The sequence below is a fragment of the Lynx canadensis genome, chromosome B2, assembly GCF_007474595.2.
Source record: "Lynx canadensis isolate LIC74 chromosome B2, mLynCan4.pri.v2, whole genome shotgun sequence".
NCBI classification, from domain to species: domain Eukaryota; kingdom Metazoa; phylum Chordata; class Mammalia; order Carnivora; family Felidae; genus Lynx; species Lynx canadensis.
This window is the reverse complement of record NC_044307.1, coordinates 49,870,018-49,892,025: the sequence shown is the minus strand read 5'-3', so window position 1 is coordinate 49,892,025 and position 22,008 is coordinate 49,870,018. Positions and strand designations below refer to the sequence as shown.

The following is a 22,008-nucleotide window of genomic DNA, read 5'->3' as shown; positions in this document are numbered from 1 at the left end:
AGTAAATGGAATAGTTTATATATACAAATTTAGGGAGTTCAGGCTTTGAGCAATGAATTATCTAGTTTGGGTTATAGATTGATGGAATTAATTGAGGTCCTCAGATGCCTACCTGGGCCTTGCCTCCATTCCCGTCTGACTTTCCCTCAGCTTAACCCTGGAGTCATTCTCACTGGGTTCATTTTATCACCTGGCTTTCACCCACTAAGGAAGTGCACTCTTGCTCTGCACCCTTTCTCCCCCAAACCTTCTAAAGTTCACATAATGACATCTTTTCATCTACCACCTTCCTAGTTCTTAAAATTCTTCCTAGAGCTTATGTCACTAGGACTTTCCAAATCTTGTAATTCACCTAAGTTTTGTGACCCACACCGAAGAATCTTGCTACTTCCTCTCCTTAGTCTGGTTTTCAGATATTAATATTTGACAGTTTGTTTCTCTTATCTCTCTTCTGTTCTCCCTCTCCACGGTCTCCCTGGGAGACCTCATTAATGTCTTCTTTTTAAAAAGTTTTTATGTATTTTTGAGAGAGAGAGAGAGAGAGAGAAAGAGAGAGAAAGTGTGTGAATGAGCCAGAGAGGGGCAGAGAGAGAGGGGTACAGAAGATCTGAAGTAGGCTATACATTGATAGCAGATAGCCCGGGCCTATGGGGCTTAAATTCACGAGTTGCGATGTCATGACCTGAGCTGAAGTTGGAAGTTGAACCTACTGTGCCATCCAGGCACCCTGGGAGACCTCATTCACTTCTGTAACTTCAACTCCTACTTATTCAACACGTATTTATTGACCACTTGCCAAGTTCCCTATGGACCAGCCACTGTTGTAGGTATAGGGGCTATGGTTGTGAATGAAATAGACCAAAATTCTTGCTCTCACAGAGTTCATTTCTCTAAAGAAGGCAGTCAGGAATGTAAATTATAGTTTTTGTTCGATTTGCTAAGCAAATGGAGTGGGTGGAGAGGGAGTTTAGTGGCAGCTGGTGGGATTTGCACACAGTAAGGCAAAGGCCGTGAAGTAGGGAGAGTAAGAAGGTCAGTGCAACAGAGGACTGGGAGCCTGAAGGAGAGCAGAGTGAGACTGGGCCAGAGAGGACCAAGCCTGTAGGATTTGGTCAGCTTTGCCTCCAAGTGTGGTGGGAGCCATTGGAAACTCTGAGCAGAGAGGTGTCATGACAAGGTTCACAGAAAAGAAAACAATTCCACTTGATGCTGTTTTGAGAATAGACCCTGTGGTGCAGGTGGGGGTGGGGACAGAAGCAGGGAGCAGAATTGAGAGGCTGTTGCAATAATCTGGGGATGAGATGAGAGTGACTTAGACCCCAGCGGTAGATGTGGAAGTGGTGAGAAGTGCTTAGATCATGGGGATTTTCTGAAGGCAGGATGCACAAAATTTCTTGGAGAATTGGCTGTGAGAGTGAAAGTTGATGCTAGAATTTTCAGACTGAGAACCTGGAAGAATGGAGTTACCATTTGCGGCCTCGGCAAGGACTGTGGGATGATCTGTGGGACAAGGTGAGGAGTTCATTTTTTTGAATGTGCTCAGTTGAGGAGCTTGTGAGACATCTAAGGAGAGATATTGAGTGGTAGTTGGGTATGTGAGTTTGAGCTGAGGGCAGAGGTGGGCCTTGGAGATACCAGTTTGGGAGTCATCAGCCGTTAGCCTGTGATGGTATTTAAATCCCTAGGACAAGGTGAGACAACCTTGTTCATAGGATGATAAGAAAAGTGGTAGAAGGACTGAGTGTTGAGATACTCTGCATGTCAGTAGTTGGGACAATCAGGAGGAGTCTGAGGAGGCTAGGAGGGGAGTCTTGGGGAGTAGGAGGAAAACCAGGAGAGCACAGTGTTGGCCAGTGAGGGGAAGGATTTTCCAGAAAGGAGTTACTTAGCCTATCATATACTGCTGGCCACTCAGGACAGGCGAGAACAGAGCATCGAGACTTGGATTCACCAGTCTGGATGCCATCATGACCTTCATAGGACCAGTTCTTACAGACTTGTCAGGCAAAGGCCTAGCTGGGGAGGGGTCAAGGGAAGGGAGGCAAAGAATTGCAAATAGAAGGCGTAGCCAGTTCCTTTGGAGTCTTATTGTGTGGTAAAATATTTATACTCTAGATTCTTACCATAAAGGGGAAAATAGCTAGAACTGTGTAATTTTTTTTTTTTCAAAACACATACAACAAATCATTCCGCGGTTATTACAGAGGATGGCTAATTGTGGGGTTAGCGAAAAGCAGGTTTTGATGTACTTTGCAAACATGAGCTAGCTGCTAAAAGTCTCCTTGACTTCCCTTTAAAAGAAATAAAAGGGATGTTGAATGGAAAAGAGTGATTACATGTAAAAAGTTGTGTTCATTTATTTATTTTAGAGGGGAAGTAACAATAATGATGGTTGATTGATTTTTATAAAATTACCCAAGGTCACTTGTGGGACATACTCAGCTTTCATGAACAATCATAATAAGCAACTTAAGGGTCACAGCCACAGGCCGATTTCAGCCCTGCTCTTTATTTCAGTGCTCAGAAATGTGGTCAAGCTCTATAAAGTGGAGGAATAAAGTCCTCCCTGTGCCCTCCTATCTCAAGTCACTACGCTCCAAAGCAGCTCACTGGATATTTGTTTTAAGCTAATAAAGTGTGAGGAGATAACACTTGGGGCCTTGGAACAGAGCTAGCTTGGGTATAAACCTTACATTCTTTCACACTGAGAAGCTTTCATTTTTGTTACCACTTTTAATTATTTCAATTAAAAAGAGATGAATTCCTCATCAAACTCTCTTCTTAATTTACCTAGATTTCCTTATACTTGCCACTGATAAGTAAGGAGGGAAGGCTTTTTAGCAGGGAGTAATGGTTATCATATTAATTAATTAGTCCTGTTTTTAGTACTCTTGCCAACACCAATCATTCATTTTCTCCCTTCATTAGCGTCATTATTAGCTCCCCTCAGTAAATGATGTTTCTAAATTTCTACCCATTTGTTTTTGTGTGTTTAATATTTTGCTTGATGGGATGAGGAACAAAGCCCAGGTTTATAAATTTACCCACTAATCCTTGTATTCTGCCTCAAATCCTGTTTTGCATGAGGCAAGGTATCTCTACATTTACAAAATGGAAATAAAACATATATAAACAAGCCACAGGCCAACTTCACTTAGGTTAACACATGTTTTTCTTTAAATATAACTGTGATAATTCTAATTAATAAAAAAGCGACCTGGGAGGGTTTGCAGATGTAGATTGAATATGAACTCTTCTGGAAGGTGGTCCTGGGTTCTAAGGCTTGCTCTGCTCATTCTGGGCTGAGAGAGACCACCTCTCCCACCTCTCACTCTCTGGACTGTGAAATATGATGCATGATACTGACTTCAGACTTATTTTGAAGGTTATTTCAGACAACACATCTAAAGATTTTGACATACAGTAGGGGCTTAATAAGTGTTAGCACCATTGTTTTCCCTGTAGAATTATTTGAATTTCTGACTATATATGTTGATACTCTTCCCAAGTGAAATGCCAAGTTCACTGCAGCATAGGCGGTATCAGGAAAACATGAGCTCTCTGTCTCCATCAGTGCCAAAGACACATCCAAATGCATTCTTGAAGACGTAGATGTCCGATGTTTTAAAGCTGGAAAGAGTCTTGGTGAATGCATGGTTCTGTCCTGCATGGGAATGATGAGAAAACAGATCATCCCCAGGCACTGAGTAGGACAGATTTGGAAACTGGGTAATCTAAGACCTAGCAATTTTATGGGACTTATTGAGGGTCATTGAGAGGCTAATAGGCAGAGTCTGCCCCCTGTTTTTACCACTTGCTCATCAAGGTGAGTTCACATTTCCTGACTATTTATAATGGAGGAGTCATACCATGCAAATCCATGGTCCACCAGTTGAAAATAATTAGTTGGGACATTAATGATATGTGACTGTGAATGGAAAAGTTTTAGTAAAGAGGTCACATTTCTTCCCTCTTGTTCACAGCAGGATTAATGACTATTACTGCATTTGTTTAAAAAAATTTTTTTTAATGTTTATTTATTTTTGAGAGAGACAGAGACAGAACGCGAGTGGGTTAGGGGCAGAGAGAGAGGGAGACACAGAAGCTAAAGCAGGCTCCAGGCTCTGAGCTGTCAGCACAGAGCCCAACGCGGGGCTCAAACCCAGGAACCATGAGATCATGACCTGAGCTGAAGTCGGATGCTCAACCGACTGAGCCACCCAGGCGCCCCACTATTATTGCATTTTTGATGATTATTATTGTCATTGTGATGACAATGGAAGGGAAAATTAAAGTAAAAATTGCCAGTAGGTCCTCTGGAAGTCTGGAAGTCATGTGGTGCTGCCGTAGCATCAAGCCTGCACATCAATGGACATTTTCTTGCGTCTTGAATAGCTTACCTGAGCATGTATCACTGTACCATGCTTCACAAGGAAAGGGGGACCTGCCAATGGTGAGATGTTGGAAGGAGGGAGACCAGTAGTGCTAGAGTGATGGGGGAGGTGTGCAAATGAGTAGTGATGGCACCAGTGGGGCAAGTGCAGACAGTGAGTTTGACAAGAGCCACTTGACACCACTGCGTTGTCTAATAGGTGCCAGACCCGAGACTGGGGATCTGTAAGCTTCACTTAAAGAAATGCCATCATAATTCTCTGAGGGAAGAACTCTTATTGTGCACATTTTACCAAGGAAGAAACTGGGTACCCACATGGGGTGTGTTGTTCTAAATTGTGACTGAAAGAACACTTTCAGAGGTAAAATCCACATAAACATCCTATGACTGTTGCTGATGGTGTGTAGTTTGGGTTTCAGGATATAAGCCTAGAAGGTTCAATGAAGAGGACTGAGGAAAATGGAAGAGCAATGTTAGAGCAGAAGGTCAGGGTTGAGATGGCTTCCACGTTTGAATATTGGGTCAAATGTTAACTGATCACTATCTCTGTGCTAGGATGGAAGTAAACAAAAATGACTAAGGGCATCTTAGCCTTTTTCTGCTCTCCCTCTCATCCCTCCAGTACATGTTTGAGTAAATACTTCCAGTTGTGATTTCTGGAAAACAACAATACAACTAAATAACTTGGCACATTGGATTTAGGACTAAATTTAGCAATTGAAGAGTCTTGGTCTTCACTGCCGCTCACTCACTGAGATTCTCCTTTCTACAGGAGAAATTGTTTTGTAAAAAAATTTTTTTAATTTTTTTTTTTTTTTTTGAGAGAGAGAGACAGTGTGAATAGGGGGGAGGGGCAGAGAGAGAGGGAGACACAGAATCTGAAGCAGTCTCTGGCCAGTCAGCACAGAGCCTGACGTGGGGCTTGAACCCTTGAGCAATGAGCTCATGACCTGAGCTGAAGTCTGACCCTTAACCGACTGAATCACCCAGGTGCCCCCAGAAGAATCTGCTTTTTGAGCCATTTTCTGTGTATCCATAAACGAAATTCAGATACTTAATCCAGATTCTCTAAAATGATATAACCATTTATTAGTTTGCTCTACAATTATATATATTGAGTGCCACCTACCTATTTGTCACTGTTCTAGACAATGAAATACAGAGGTAAACAAAACAGATTAGTGCCCTCATGAAGCATGCATTCTAGTGGGGGGGAGGAGGGCAGACACTAAACACGTAAATATGTAATGTGCCTGATGGTAAGTGTTATGAAAGAAAATGCATTTGAGTAAGGAGTGAGGACATGCTATTTGTATAGCCTGGAGAGGAAGGCCTCAGTGAGGAGTTAACATTTGATTTGAAACAAGAGGGAGTGAGTCACAGGGATACCTGACAGAAGAATACAGCAGGTCAGAAAACAAGTAAGTCCTGCTGAGAACTGACCAGCAGGCCAGTGTGTTCAGGGCAGGTGAGTGAAGGGGTGAGTTGTAGATGATGATGCAGGGGAACTGGAGATGGGTGGTAAATCATGAAGGGCCTTTTGCAGCCCAGTATCAGGACATTGACTTTCATTCTGAGTTAGGTGGCAAGCTGTTGTAGGATGTGGAAAAGAGGGCTCCTGATGTTTCCAGTATGAAATCAAACCTCTTACAACCTTGTTACAGGATAGAAGAGTCTTGTCCAGTACTTTTGCAAACCATATGCAGGAGGGAGATAGGTTTAGTAACTCATTCAGGTTAAAGTGGTTATTTAGATGGGATGCTTTAATTATTTTGGCATTACAGGGAAAATTCTATATGAAATACAAATATTCTAAGTTCTTTTAAAGAAAAGTATTATAAAGATGAAAGCATGTTTTAATTTCTTAAGTATTTAATTCTCACAATTTAATTTTATTGTAAAATAATACTCCTACATCACAGAAAATTTGGTTATTGAAGAAAACATATCTGTATCAGTTAAGTTTATTTGATTGCTAACAATGGAAACCAACTTTCTTTTACAATAGGAAATTTAGGGAGAATATATTGGGTTATTTACAAGAACTGATAGAAAGTCTGGAAAATTAGGTGTAGAAACGATAGCTGTTCAGGGCATTTTGAAGGGGCTTAGCAGGTGGGGGCCTCAGAAATAGAAACCTCTTCTCAGGCTCATTTAGATGCCGCCAATGGAATTACTAAAATCTAAACATTTCTTGTCTTCTCTTCCATTGAGCTCCAGATTTTCATTTGAAGCATGGGTACATGGCTTAGACTACAGTAGGACAGGCTACTCTGATTGACAATCCCACTCAACTCTGTTGAGTGGAGCAGAGCAATTTCTTAAGGAAATTAGTGTCTGTTATCAAAAGTGAAGTAAAATGGATATTGGCCAGGTAAAATGCTGCATACGTCGTGATGGCAGCCCTAATTACAGTCCCTAGTGTCATAATTTGTATAATTTTCCCATATTTTCTTCTATTCCTATTTTTTATTCACTTGTTTCTAAACTTAATTTTACAGGCTGCTTTTATCTGTTGATTGATGGCCAAAATGGTGACTTTCTCATCCCTTATTTGACCAGTCCTAAATTGCTGGGCATTTAGGATATTGCCATGAAAAATAACATAGAGATGTGGTGAATAGTGATAGCCAGCCTCAACTGGCTTAGTGGTATAGTGCGTCTACCCCTGGGGGTCCAATCCATATTCTATTGTGCTTCTAGAAGAGAGAGCAAGATAAAATAAGTCTAAATTCCAGCAAATGTATATAAATAAAGAGGATTTCATCAGACATTGGAACTGTCAAAAGGTGGTGAACCTTATCCTCCCAGGGACTGATAATCTTCTCTTTGGCCATTAGGAGGCAAGCTGATTTTCATGGATCCAGGACCCATTGAGCTCAGGGTACACTCCATCCTCATTTCTGATGGTGGGGAGCTCCGGATTGGATCCAAGGACAAGCCCTTCCAAGGCAAAGCCGAGATCAAACTCTACGGGAGTTCTCACTCTACCCCTTTCTTTCCATATGGTGTCAAGTTCCTGGCTGTGAGGAGTGGAACACTTTCCCTGCATGGTGAGTGAAGCAGTGGACCCAAAGAGATGAGGTAGAACGGTGTCTAGACCATGTGCTGGTGATGGGGCAATGGTAAAACCTCTTAAAAATCTTGGACCATCTGTTGCTGAGGCGACAAAGTTAATTACAGCATGGGCACTATTTCCTTAAGTAAGAAATGCTAGTGGCTATTATTCTTGTGGCAGACAGAGTACGTTTAGTCTCCAGTTATTTCCTCACTTACCAGTAGGAGGATTCGATAACCTCCACCCACCGTCAGGTGACTTTCATGTCTCCCAGTGGTTGGACCACACTTCCCTGTCCTACTGGGACATGGGGCTTAGCCATGGACCTGCTTTGGTCAAGGAATGTGAGTGGAAGTGATATACTGCATGGCCAAGTAGAAGTTTTAAGAGCTGTTACAATGCTTTGGCCATTTTGCCCTTTTTCCTCTGCTTGAGAAGAGGCTGTCCCAAGTAGGATTGGCTCCTTCAGTTTGGGAATCAAAATGAAGACAGTAGGGGCAGAGCTGAGGTCCACCTATTGCCGACATCAGCGTGAACAGGGAATAATCTTTGTCATGGTAAGCCATTGAGATTTGTGTTAGTAACTGCAGCAAAGTATAAAATGATGAGCTTTAAGTATCTCTCTCTGGATTCTTATGTACTTTTGGTTACATAGCGTGAGCCAAAGGGAAATAAAAATGCAGGCTCAATCTCCAGAAAACATGATGTCACCTACATGGGCATTCCTATACTGGCATAACAAACTAAAACCCCATTACCTATCATAGAATAATTACTCTAGACATGGATGTGTGCATATGCTGAGGACTCTGCCATTTTGCTCTGTCAAGGCTCTGTTATACAGTAGTCATCTTTATCTGTGGAAGATAGGCTCCAAGACCCCCAGTGGATGCCCGAAATCATGGACAGCACAAAACGCATATACATACCATGTTTTCTCCTATACATACACACCCATGATAAAGTTTACTTTATAAATTAGGCACAATAAGAGAGAAACAGCAATAACTAAAAATAAAATAAAACCGCTATAACAATATATGATAGTAAAAGTTATGTGAATGTGGTCTCTCTCTCTCTCAAAATATCTTACTTTATACTCACCCTTCTTGTGATCACGTGAGATAATAAAATGCCTACATAATGACATGAAGTGAGGTGAATGAGGTAGGCACTGCGACCCAGTGTTAGGCAAATATTGATCTTCTGACATATAGTCATCTATATGAGGATCATCTGCTTTGAGACTGCAGTTGACCACGGGTAACTGAAACCATAGAAAGCAAAACTATGGATAAGGAGGGACTAGTGTCATCTATGGGCTTCAGTCATTGTTTACTGAAAAGCACTCTTTTGGCCCTTTTAGCTTTCTATGATAGGAAGTGAAATCTTTTCATCAAGCATTTCATCTTTGGACCAGCCAGACTGCTGCACACTGGGAATGTATTTTGTAAGGCTTAAAAAACCTATAACTATCTGGAGAGAAATTCAAAATGTCTACAATATTGATTCTTAAGTTCTAATTTGTGGAGGACTCTTCTTTCCTATCTTCATCAGCATCATCGATGTTGTATCCCAACATCCACCAAGGTTTTCTATCTATTCAAACTTCAGCCATGGTCTTCAATGTTAGCTCCAGTCCAACAGCCACTTACGTCATCAATACAATGTGCTGCTGTTTAGCACTGAAAAAACACAGGTGGAGAGTGCAAGCAGGCACAGAACAGTATTTTCTGTAGATCATCTGAAGGACTCTGAAGCATCACGGGTGTCCTCTGATTTGAAAGCCACTGTCCTGTAAAATGCAGACCCACAACTCTTGCTAGAAATGGAAATTCAAACGCAGAAGTGTGAGGACTCCTAATTCTTTTCCTTGGCTTCTTTAATTCCAACCCTTTCCATGCTCATGTTCTATTATGAAGGATCAGCATAACAGCTCATAAGTATACCTTATGTATGTGCATTCTCAATGTACCCTGTACTCCTAAGCCTTTGTGTTTAAATAATTGTCAAATTAAGAAAATCGTTAGTGCCATTGCTGGCCATCATTCAATTATGGGGCAACCAAAGCAGAGTAGATGCTTCTAAAATATGTTGACAATTCTGAAGTTTACAAAACAATGTTGCTACTTTAGCCCTGTGATGTTACTGGACATTGAGAAGGCAGACACCTCCTCTCCTTCCCTTCTCTCCTTCTGTTTCTCTGGCCCCCCGCCCCCCAACCTCCTACTCTTCTCCTTTCCTGCATTTCCAGGGTTAGGTTGCTGTACTCATTTCCCCAGAGTCCTGCCAGTTTGGGAGTAACTAGGACCTCTCATAAGCCACAAAGCTTTCGAAGTGAACACAAGGTATTTTTCCTCTCTGAAATGTTATTGCCTCATTTCATTCATGTGAAGGAAACCCTGCACGGGAGAGAGCGCAGTCACCAGGTAAGGGCTCCCTTCTCTAGGTCTCTGTCAGGGAACCCCCAGCCCAGCCTGCAGCTCATCAGCCCTCCCCTGTCTCCCTCTCCTGCACACCTGAGGTCTTAGATTCCCCTCTGGCAGGGCAGTATAGTAAGGCTAAAATCGTTACATAATTTCACTGGCCTTTTCCCAGGGCCTGCCATGGGTCTGATGACCCTGGGGCTTTAAGGGAAAACTAATTTTCTTTTTCTGTCACGTATGCAAAACAGTGAGCAACCTGATTCACTACTTTGCATCCAAAGTCCCTAATGACCCAGTGCTCATTGAGCTTCCTGGTGTGATGTCGTGAGATTCACCACCTTGTGCACAAAAGATTTGTCCAGGAGATTTTTTTTTTTTTTTTTTTTTTTTTACAAAATCCAGGTTTCTGGGCCTCACCCCCAGAGTCTGACTTGGAGGGCCTGAGTGGACCCGGAAACGTGCATTTAAGTGGGCCCCTGAGGCGATTTGATTCAGGTTGCCCACTGATTACTCTTGGAGAGGTGCTGTTTTTAGTGGTTAATAGTTTTGGAATCAGAAACCCGTCCAGTTCTGCCACTTATCAGCTATGATATTGGGCAAATTAAGCTCCATGAAACCAGGAAAACATGGTCCCTACCTCATAGCCCTACTGCTTGTGAACTACTCTGAGGTATTTGGCACACAATAACACTCAAGCAAAAATTAGTTATGGCTATTTTATTATATCCCTCCCCCGCCCCAAACACTCAGTACCCAGTGCCAATTATCTCATGTTTTCTTGTAGGGGGGAAGGGGAGAGGGGCTTCTATTTAAAAATTTGGCATGGAGCCTAGAGATTTTTCTCCTTATTAATTTTCTTGTCTACCACTCCTGATCAGAGCAGGAGAGAGGTTTTAGCTTGGGAAATCATGAGGTAGCAACATTCCCAGGCATCTTCTGTTCTGTTCCCGCTGCCCAGCGAACACCTTTTGATGTCAATCTTTGGTGGTGCAGCTCCTCCCCGGGGGTGGAAAACCATCCTTCCTGGGTGTGGTTACAAGAAAGTCTTCTGGAAGCCATTTGCGTGGGCCCCAGAATAGCCAGAAGCAGAGCACTGTCCAGCAAGGAGACCTCTTGCAGGCATTTTATTCCTAACGTCCAACAGTGAGAGGACTGACTGATGGGTACTAATTTAACTCCAGCTCTGGTCCCAGAGAATCACACAAATGACCTGCACATTAGTGCTTTCCCACCTTCTGTCTCCTATCTCATTCTTCATTGCTGCCCCTGGAACCCTTCTGCTCCAGCTGATTTTTATCGTGGTTTCATATCGCTAAGCAAACAGGTTTTGCTGTTCAGCTGTCATGAGGAAAGATGGAGTTGAAAGCCCGTTGCATGTTTTTCTTTTAATGTAGGAAAACCCTCACACGCTCACACACACACACACACACACACACACACACACACACACACACACACACAGCCATCTTTCTCTTTCTTGGGGTTTGGGAGTGGATTGAGGGCTATTCCAAATCTCTGATGGGGTTCAGATTGCTTAGTCAGTTCTGTCACCTGCTCCCTCTGGTAACGTGACAAAAAGGGTCTCAGGATTCCTCCCAAGTGGCAGTCTCAGGGTTGGGTGGCTGTAGTCGATAAGGAAATTTCACTCTTGCCTTTTTCTTTTCCCACTCTGTCTGCCAATCCAGGTTCACTACCCCAATCCCAGTGCCAATCACCTGTCACTTTTCAAGGGGGCCGCTGTCAGCCTGGGCAACTTGAATTTTTGACAATATAATTACGGCCCTTGCTTCCACAGTGGGAGTCTGAACAGGATGGTGGGGTTTTTATTGATTGTTCAGCAGGGAAATTTATCAATGTCTCTCACTTCATTTCCAGTTCCTCCCTGAGAAATTTGGCTGACAGTTTCTTAGGAGAAAAAGCAGTCTTACGGCCTTGAATGGACTTCTGTCTTTGTCCTTTTCAAGAAATTACAAGATACAGGCATTAAATATACATGGAAGTTTCCGAGAAAAGTGGGTATGTGGGAGTACAATTGAGGAAAACACTAAGGCAATTGTTAGGAACATAAGAATTTGGTAGGAACAAATAAGAAAAGAGAACTAATATAAATAAGCAAGTTTAGACATGTTTTATTTTCCTTCTAAAGGCACCAAGTATATTTAAATTCCATGCTGTTTATAAGTACTATATCATGGGCACTATTTTAGTTGCTGAAGAGCATCAGGCTGTCTTGAAGCATGGTATCGTGTGCGTGGAATAGACGTGAATGTAGGAGAGTGTTCCTGGTTCTCACCCTATACTCCACAAAATCCAGATATTTCTTGGAGGAGCCTCAGGGATTCCCCAGACAATGAAGTATTTGGGGGTCCAGCAGTAAAGGTTTAAATTGCTCAAGTAATGCATTCATTGCTTATCTCTATATTTGTGTTCAAAGTAATATTTCATTAGAAGCAAGGGTTCCATTGCTAAAATAGTGGTTAAAAACAAATATGAGCGCATCCTTTAAACCGTGGCATGTAGATCCTTTGGAGGAGTTTAGGGCTCCTCTTTGTATGATTCCTTCTTTCCCCAAGACTGATAGAGCTTGGGGACTGTTCCTGTGATCTACTCTGTGATGTAGTATGAAACTTTCCAGAGCCTATCTCCTCTTAGAACAGTCCCTCCAGCAATGAATTTTCAGATCTCTGCTCTTTTGTCAACTGACCAGCCACTTTCAGTCGGGTCTCCTTCTATATCCATAACATCCCCTCTTGCCCCTGCTTTTTACCTATTTCTTCTAGATCATGAGTCTTCCCCATTTTTCTTTTCTGTCTCTCTTTCCTTTGGGCTGGAATATAAACTATAGCAGTGGCATGGTATTTTGGTGTGTAGCTTTACTACTCTTAAATTACTTGATTTTAAGGGACAGAACCCCAGTGCAAACAAACTTAGAACAAAGGATTTAGGAGTTCTTGGTCAAGCCACAAGGTGGATAGGCAGGCAAGAGACCTCAGGTGTGACTGTCTCCATGGTCCCCATGCTGTCAGGACTCACTCATAGTCCTTAAGTCTGAGTCTCTGTGCATGTTATACTTCACTTGCTCCTATATGGCTACTGCATTTTCTGGTTTAAAGTGGACTTTGGTTTTCCACCACCAAAGAAAAGAGCTCTGCAAGCAGATGATCCCACTTCTGATGTGTCCTCAAAAGGCAAATAGTAGCCTAATGACACGTCACAATGCCTACATCATTCACCTCATTTAATCTCATGATATAGACATTTTATCATATCACATCGTCACGAGAAGAAGAAGGGTGAGTACGAGAAAACATTTTGAGAGAGAGTGGGACCACATTCCCTATTATTAGGATTGTTTTATTTTATTATTAGTTACTGTTGTTAATCTCTTACTGTGCCTGATTTATAAATTAAACTTTATCATAGGTATGTACGTATAGGAAAAAACATAGGATACTAGCATTTGGCACTATCTGTGGCTTAGGCAACCACTGGTGGTCTTGGAATATATCCTCAATGGACATAGGGGAACTATTGTAAATGCTATAGTTTTTCTTCCACCTTTTCAAGGATCTTGGATTTTCTCAATATTGAAGAGTTTGTCTTCCCCTAGCACTTTTTACCACAAACTGTTACCTGAGATTTCATGGGAATCTGGAGCTGGTGTGGTGTGTAAATTGGCCATAGGTCTTTGCAAATGGTACATTTTTAGGGATGGTTGAGAGACTTGAATCTTTTAGAAATCTGACTCAGAACAGACTTTATTTTTCTCTAATCACTTTCTTAATCCGTGTTCTGATGGGTCTTTTTTTCCTCTTTCCTTAATCCACAACACCTGGGACATCATAGCTTTCCAGTTGATTTAAGGTTATTAATAAAGGCCAGTTCCAGGGTTCCTGGGTGGCTCAGTCAGTTAAGTGTCCAGCTTGGCTCAGGTCATGATTTCGTGGTTCATAAGTTCAAACCTTGCATCGGGCTCTGTGCTGAGAGCTTGGAGCCTGCTTTGGATTCTGTGTGTCCTCCTTTATCTCTACCCCTTTCCTGCTCACATTCTGTCTCTCTCGCAAAAATGAATAAACATTAAAAAAATGTTTTTAATTAAAAAAAAAGGCCAGTTCCAACTCATTCAGTTCTCATGCAATCCTCCCTTCCATTCTCCTTCTAGAGGCTCTGTCCTGAGGCATATTTGAGTGGCAAGGGTTTGCCCTGCTCCTTTGCTTTTCCTCCTATCCTTTTTATTTTATATTTTCTTGGTGCTAGGACAGGTTGAAGAGGTAAGGCAAGAAGGCTCACAAGCTTTTTACCGTTCTCTGTGGTTGTAGCCTCTGTTAGGTGTGGCTGCCTCCCTGGATAATACTGGCTGACTGTTGATTCTTTCTCCAAAGATTTCTGCACAAGATCGTTGGAGCCTTGTGGGAGACCTCCCACTGTTTACAGTGTGGAGGCCCCCCCCCCCGAAGTTTACAATGCTCTTAGGTTCCACCTTGGGGCCCATTTTGGGTGGAGTACCGGAGCATTGGCTCAAGGCAAGCTACCTTCCCCAGAATCCACTTGATCCAGGAGAACGTTACAAATTTGTCCACACCAACGATGTTCTACTCATCACCCCTTTCCTTGCTCCAGCTCTCCTTTTCCAAATTATCCTTTCCCCTGTTAAATAGGCATGGGCAACGCAGCAAATGTGCTGCATGTGCAGACATCCAACCTGGGGAAGGAAGCCAGGCTATTCTTCTTGCAGATAACCCTATGATTGCTACTTTTGAAGCCCTTTTTCTTTAAGTGGAGAGAAGTACCTCTATGGAAAGGAGAGGAAAAGGCCATGGCCATTTTACCCAGGCTGATGACTCACCCCTATTTCTGGGAATTCCTTTGAATGTCCTCTTTTTGTTGCTCATGTAGCCTGGGGTGGGTGGGGTCTGTCCAGAGATAGTTCAGATGACAGAATTAGATTAGTCTCCTTTTTGTAAGCCCCAAGGAAGTGTCTGCTTCCTTACTTCATGGCTCACTTACATTGTGAGGTGCTATCATCTCTTTGTTTCCTGCTTGCACCCTCTTGGTTGGTTTAGGCGAGCAGAAATCCTGCTTGAGAAGTTGCTACATTTGCACCCATATGAAAGCGTACGCCAAAGGATGTTGGGGTGAAGGGGAGGGCAACTGTGTTGATTTTTGAGTTTTTGTTTGTGTGTTTTGCTGTAATTCATTTGGGTATAGGGATGGGAAAGAAGTAAGATCGAATTGAGGGGAGAAATGGAGGAAGACTGATGGGGAAAATTTAACATCTGTTCATTGCGTTCTATAATCTTCATTTATTTATATTTTATTTATTTCTTAATTTTTTTAATGTTTATATATTTTTGGGAGAGAGAAAGAGAGAGACAGAGCATGAGCAGGCGGAGGGCAAAGAGAGAGGGGACCCAGTATCCGAACCAGGCTCTTGACTCTGAGCTGTCAGCATGGAGCCCGACACAAGGCTCAAACTCACAAACTGTGAGATCATGACCTGACTGAAGTCAGCTGCTTAACCAACTGAGCCATGCAGGTGCCCCTATAATCTTAAATTCAAACAACTTCAATACAGCATTGGGGTTCTGGCCGTCTGGTATGTTGTGGTAGATCATCATTATGCAGTCAAGTTTATGTTATAGTGTGAACACTGTAATTCCTTGATCTGGACAAGAGTGACCTTGGAATAGTCTATACTAAAGGGTTCCTTAAATTAAGAGTATAACCCACACTTTAAGGAACTTGTTTAAACACGTTAAAGTGAACGTGCTATTTTTAAGGTTTTTAGGATTTTAGGTATTTACATGTAAATGCACACTGCTAATTAGTAATGAGTTCTGGCTATTCAATAATCCAAGTACAGCAGGAATCCCACTTAGAAACACATTGTAAGCTACTTTAAGTTTCTATATATACCTGAAAGTGTTGGCATTAGTCAGGTGTTTTTTGGTTGCAAGTGACAGAAAACTCAATTCAGACAAAAGATAAGGGCATTTATTGCCTCATATAACTGACAAAAATAAAACAAACTTGAGGCACAACTGCGTCCAGGTGCTCCAATGAAGTCATCAGGCCTTTGTTTCTCTGCAACTCTAGGCTCTGCTTTCCTTTGAGTTGGCTTCATTTTCAGTCAGGTTCTCCCCTCCTAGAGGCAGAAATGGGTCTCTGCAGCTCCATGTGGAAGAGTGATTCTTTTCCAATAGCCATTTGACTCCTGAGCAAATTCCAACATTTACTCCTGTCAGTGTTCACATTTCTCCTTCTGTTTTCTCCCCCTTAGCTTTTAACACTAATATATTATATACAATTTATTTATCATATTTATTTTACTTGTTCTAGAATCTTCCTTAGTAGAATGTATATATCATGATCGCAGGGATTTTCCTGTTTTTTTTGTTTTGTTTTGTTTTTTTAATTTTTTCATTTATAACATTCCTATTGCCTTCAACAGTGCCTGGATTCATAGTAGGCTTTTAAGAAATATATATTGTGTGAGCAACTGGATGAAAGCTTGAATAAAACCTCAGAATTAACTTTGGCCCTGTTTGGGTCATAAGCCTGTCACAAAAACTGTTGCTATGACCAGGGTAGAGGTATTCTTTTGGCCAAGAGGGAGCAAGGGTGTAGACAACCACCCAGACTATGTTGTCTTAGGTTGAGGGAGGATAGTTTATTAACATTAAAGCTGTGTTATGTAGCCAGAATAAGAGAATGGGTAGGTAAAGATAATAGCTTGTCTATTTTTTAAACATATGACAATCTAACATTTTTACTACTCTTACTAATTTGGAATTCCAAATTAATAAGACTTTACCGGATACTAATATATTCAAATTTATTTAGTTTGGCTAGAAGAAAAAGAAACGCTAACAAACCATCAGTCACTTCACTAAGCAAAACCAAAGCCACATTTGATAGAAACACAAAAATAGAAAATTTAGAATTAAGGAATATATAATAATGTTGTGATATTTTCTAGATTTGATTATGTTTAGAAAGTGTTAGTAAAAGAAGGAGGTTGATTTTAAGACAGTTTTCAGTTTAGGGGATTCGAGACCATATGAATCTTGATCTGGACTGGCCACTCTTTTGTATAAATGTGTACATACAGGGCAATGGGCAGCAAAGGTTATCAATCTTGAGCATAGCTGGTCCTTGAACAATGCAGGGGTTAGGGGAATTGACACCCTGCACAGTTGAAAATCCATATATAACTTTTGACCCCCCCCCCCCAACTTACCTTTAATTGCCTACTGTTGACTGGAAGGAAACCTTACTGATAACATAAACAGTCAATTAGCACTTATTTCCTGTGTCACATGTATTATATACTGTGTTCTTATAATAAAGGGAGGTAGAGAAAAGGAAATGTTATTAAGAAAATCATAAGAGAAAATACACTTACAGTCCTGTGGTAGACCCATATAAGTGGACCTGTGCAGTTCAAACCCCCTGTTGTTCAAGGCTCAACTATAGGACTTGGCTGAAGCCAAAACGAGAAAGGAACCTCATTATTATTCTAAGAAAGCTAAGATGGTGTTTATTGTTTTCCAGTAATCCATCAGCCAGAGACCTGGCTGTCATTCTTGATTTCCCCTTTTCTATAATTCCCCATATTGTATCTGTCACCAAGTCCTCATTTTAATTCTTAGATAAATCCTGAACCCATTTACCATTTACTTCTCCCCCGCCTCCCCTTACTATCACCTTTGTTCACGATACCACCAATTGGTGTGTGGGCTTACAGTTTAAGCTTTCTGGTTTATCTACTGGTTGCCATTTTTGGCCCTGTCTAGTTCATTCTTTACCCTGGAACCAGGGTGATGTATATTTTTTTATTTATTTTTGATAGAGAGAGTGCTCAGGTGCACATGTGAACAGGGAAGAGGCAGAGAGAGAGAGAGAGAGGGAAAGAGAGAATACCAAGCAGGCTCCATGCTGTCAGCAGAGAGCCCCGTGGGGCTTGATCTCACAAACTGTGAGATCATGACCTGAGCCAATACCAAGAGTTGGATGCCTAACTGACTGAGCCACACAGGCACCCCACCAAGGTGATCTTTTAAAAACACAGATCTGTTTATATCATGCTGCTGCCCAAAGCCCTCTGGTGGCTTCCCATTGTTCCTAGGATAAAGTCCATAATTTCTAACATGGTTACAGTATTCTATATGATATAGTTCCTGCCTACTCCTTCTGCCTTGTTTTCCAGCTCCCCTCCTACTCCTCTAGCCTCACTGCCGTGCTCCAGACTTGGTAACCTTCTTTTAGTTTATTAAATAGTTAATAATAGTCTTGACTTGACATGTTTTACATTTTTTAGTATCAAAAGAAATTCAACATTGCTAAGTAAATGGAATGCTACGTGGGCCAGAGCTTGTGATTTTTCCTTCAAAGAGAATTCTTCCATATATATCATCAAAGCAGTACTATTAATAGTATTGCTTTCAGCCTGGTCATGGAGGAAGAGTATCGTTGAATTGGGCATTATGTTCGGTATTTGTTAAAATTGGATTTTACCTAGATCCTGGCACTTTATAATTTTCAAAACTGCTTCCTGTTCTTTCCTCTCATTCAACTCTCACAACAACTCTGTGAAGTAGCAAAGACTGGGATCATTCCTTTCATCTTACAGATAATTAAACTGGGGCCCAGAAGGGGAGGTAGCAAACATTCATTCCATCCGCTTCATACACGTAAGACACACATGGGCTCGCTTCTAATTTGCATACACATACCAGGTGTTTACCAGTGGCAGAAAGATGGATAGAAGATACTCCTTTCAGGTTTCTGGAACTGTCTTCTCAATTTTAATTTTTCAGGTTGTGTTGGGATTCCAAGTGGGGACTTACCTCTTTTGGCTCCCTTTGTAGTATTCTTGATGGGGACATAAAGAACCTGTTTCTTTCCCAGTTATTTACCTTCAGTATTTTTATGATGTTTTCTGATCTGTATAATAGCAATTCTACATTTTTTAAAAATGGTTTCTACCTTTGATGTCACACATAGAAAACTCTTTCCTCTATAGATGATATAAAAATTTACATATATGTTTCCTGGTGTCTGTCTGTCTGTCTGTCTGTATGTATGTATGTATTTATCTATCCATTCACATTCGTGTCTTTAATCCAGGGTTAGCAAACTATGGCCCATGGTTCAAATCTGTTTTTGTAAACAAATTTTTATTGAAGCACAGCCATGCCCATCTGTGTGTTTAGGTATTATCTATGGCTCTGTCATGTTGCAATGGCAACACAGACTGCCTGGTCTGTAAACCTGAAACAATTTACTATCTGGCTCTTTACAGAAAAACTTTGTTAACTCCTGCTTTAATCCATCTGGAATTTATTTTGATATAGCGTATAAGTCAGTTATCTAATTTTTTTTTCAAATGGCTAGTCAGTTTTCTCCATACTATTTATTCAAAAATTCAATTGTGGTACCTGAAAAATGGCCCCAGATATGTTCATGTCCCAATTCCTGGAACCCACGAAGATTACTTAATTTGGCAAAAGGGGCTTTTCAGATATGATTAAAGATTTTGAAATTGTGAGATTATTGTGGATTTCCTAGAGAAGCTTAATGTAAGCACACTGGTATTTATCCGAGGGACACAGGAGGAGTTAAAGAAGAGGATGGGATGGAGGGGAGCAGAGACAGTAGGGATGCTCCATGAAGACAGAAGAGCCCACAAGCCAAGGAATACTAGGTGGCCATTAGCAGCTAAAAAAAGCAGGGAAACAGATTTTCCTTCCTCAGAGCTTCCAGAAGGAAACAATCCTACTTACACCTTGATTCTAGCTCAGTGAAACCAGCTAAAATTGGAATTCTAACCTTCATAACTATTAGATAATACAGTTTGTTGCTTTGAGACAATAGTGTTGTAGTTGTGACAGCAGTAATAGGAAACTAATACAGCAACATTTCCCTGTGATTGTTAATGTTAGCTTGATCATACATTCAGTTCTCATCTGATATAGATACAGATTAATGTCTTTTATAAATGACTTTTTAGAACAAGTTTAAAATCTGGCAAATAATGTGAATAGACATGTCTGCGTAATTAGTGCAAATGGCCAGTTCATATGAGTGCATGTGGAGAGGGCTCAGGTTTATCCCATGTTGACAGTAAAAGATTCTTTTTTTGTTTTTTTTTTACGAATTTTTGTCTACCTTCTCATTAGTAATCAAAGAAATGCAAATTAAAACAAAAGTGATTTTTTCCCCCTGAACAATCAAATTGACCAAAAAAAAAAAAAAAAAAAAAAAAAAAAAAAAAGTAGAAAGTCTGAGGAACTGGCATCCATGTATGCTCCTACTGGATATACAAGTATGTGAGTCCTCCTGTCAGACAATTTGGTGATTATATCAAAAGGCTTAAAACTAAGTGTATGCCTTGATATTGCCTTGATATAGCAATGCCACTTTTAGGAATTTATTCTAAGGAGGTGATCATTAGCATGTATAAAAATTATGCTCAAGAATGTTCATGTCTGAACTGTTCATGAAAGCAACACATTGGGAAGAAACGGAGTATGAAGAAATAAGGGATCTGTAAACAAAATACACAACTTTTCAATGAGATGCTATGATACCATCATGATGTTAAATTATGTACAATACAGCTGAAAGATGTTCCTACTAAGTTAAGAGAATTTGCAAAAAAAAAAAAAAAAGGTATGTCAAGAATTATAGAACACTTCTGTAGTATGTGTTGAATTATTTACTTATATATGAAATTTTGTCAACGTGTGAACATAGGAAAGAACTATAGGAAAGAAAAGACATACATTAATCTGTTGCAGTAAGATTCTGGATGCTTTTGTGTCTTCTTTTGCTTCTCTATATTTTTATATTCAACATTATGTATCATTTGCTTTTCTAAAATGAAATTACACTATTGAAAATTAGTCATTTGTTCCTCATTGTTGCCTCCACTCCAAACCATAAACTGTAGTAGTGATTATCAAAATTACTATTGGGACGCCTGGGTGGCTTTAGTGTTTGACTCTTGATTTCAGCTCAGATCATGATCTCATGGTTCGTGAGTTTGATCCCCACGTTGGGCTCTGTGCTGGCAGCTTGGAGCCTGCTTCGCATTCTTTTTTTCTCCCTGTCTGCCCCTCCCATGCCTGCGCATGCTCTCTCTCTCAAAATAAATAAATAAACAAACATTTTTTAAAAAAGTATCTATCTGGTCAGAAATATACCTGAAGTTTTTCGTATTTTTTGGACAATGAACAGAAGTGGGTATTAAAGACACGCTACAGAAGCCTTTTGTTCTGAGCAACTGGATTTTGCACCTCTATGTAAAGGACTGGCCAGTACAGTTCTAAGAATGCCATTTGTTTAATTGGCCTGAAATCCTCACGGAGCTAGGAACAGCGTTACAGATGTTTTCATATATCTTACAATTCACTATTTCCTGGGTATTTTGAGGTTTATATTCTTCTTAGTCACTTATTTGTAATTATGGTAGTAAAAGTAAAAGTCAGATTGGGTAGAAACAAAGGTTAGCCTTTCCTTTATGCCTTTGGAAAAGGCTTGGCTCACTGCACCATCCAAATAACCTTGGTTAGCCTTAGTCTACACCCCTCTGCCAACAAAATGGTAGACTTCTTAGCATTGGGAACAGACTGTGCTCGAATCCCTTTCATCACAGTGTGGAAATGTTTACTGCTCAGCTGTGGATACAGCTAGCTGATCTGCACATTTAGAGGATTGCTCTGTTGAGCCTTCTCCTTCCTGCAGGCACATGTTCCCTGCTCCATTGGTACCACCCATGATTAACCAGTAATGATGCAGAAGGCTCATAGTGCACATACAGAGTTGAGCTCATGCAGGATTCCCTGTCAGGTTTTGTCTTTGACCAACAGAGATATCACAGCAAGTGGTTCTCAAGGGCAGAGGGAAATGGTACATGAAAAATACCCCATTCCATCTCTTTGGTCTGCCAGATAGTCTTATATTAATGCTAATGTCACAGTCTCCTTTTCTGAAGTATAGTAAATTGGATCATCTCCAATTCACAAATGGTTTGAGTTCAAAGTGTTCCTTTGTAAGATGGTTGTTTGGAATTTAGGATATATTTTTCTCAAGGAAATGCTGACAACCTTGTGGTTTAGGACCCAGGT

The 22,008-nt window shown here is 40.9% G+C and overlaps 1 protein-coding gene across 1 annotated transcript in view; it reads left to right on the top strand.

The window, feature by feature from the left end:
• Positions 1 to 22,008, top strand: part of PKHD1 (PKHD1 ciliary IPT domain containing fibrocystin/polyductin) — a 486,267-nt gene that overhangs the window by 168,373 nt on the left and 295,886 nt on the right. Inside the window, 1 exon segment of the mRNA XM_030315703.1 lies at positions 7,234 to 7,446. Coding sequence (XP_030171563.1) covers positions 7,234 to 7,446 — 213 coding nt within the window.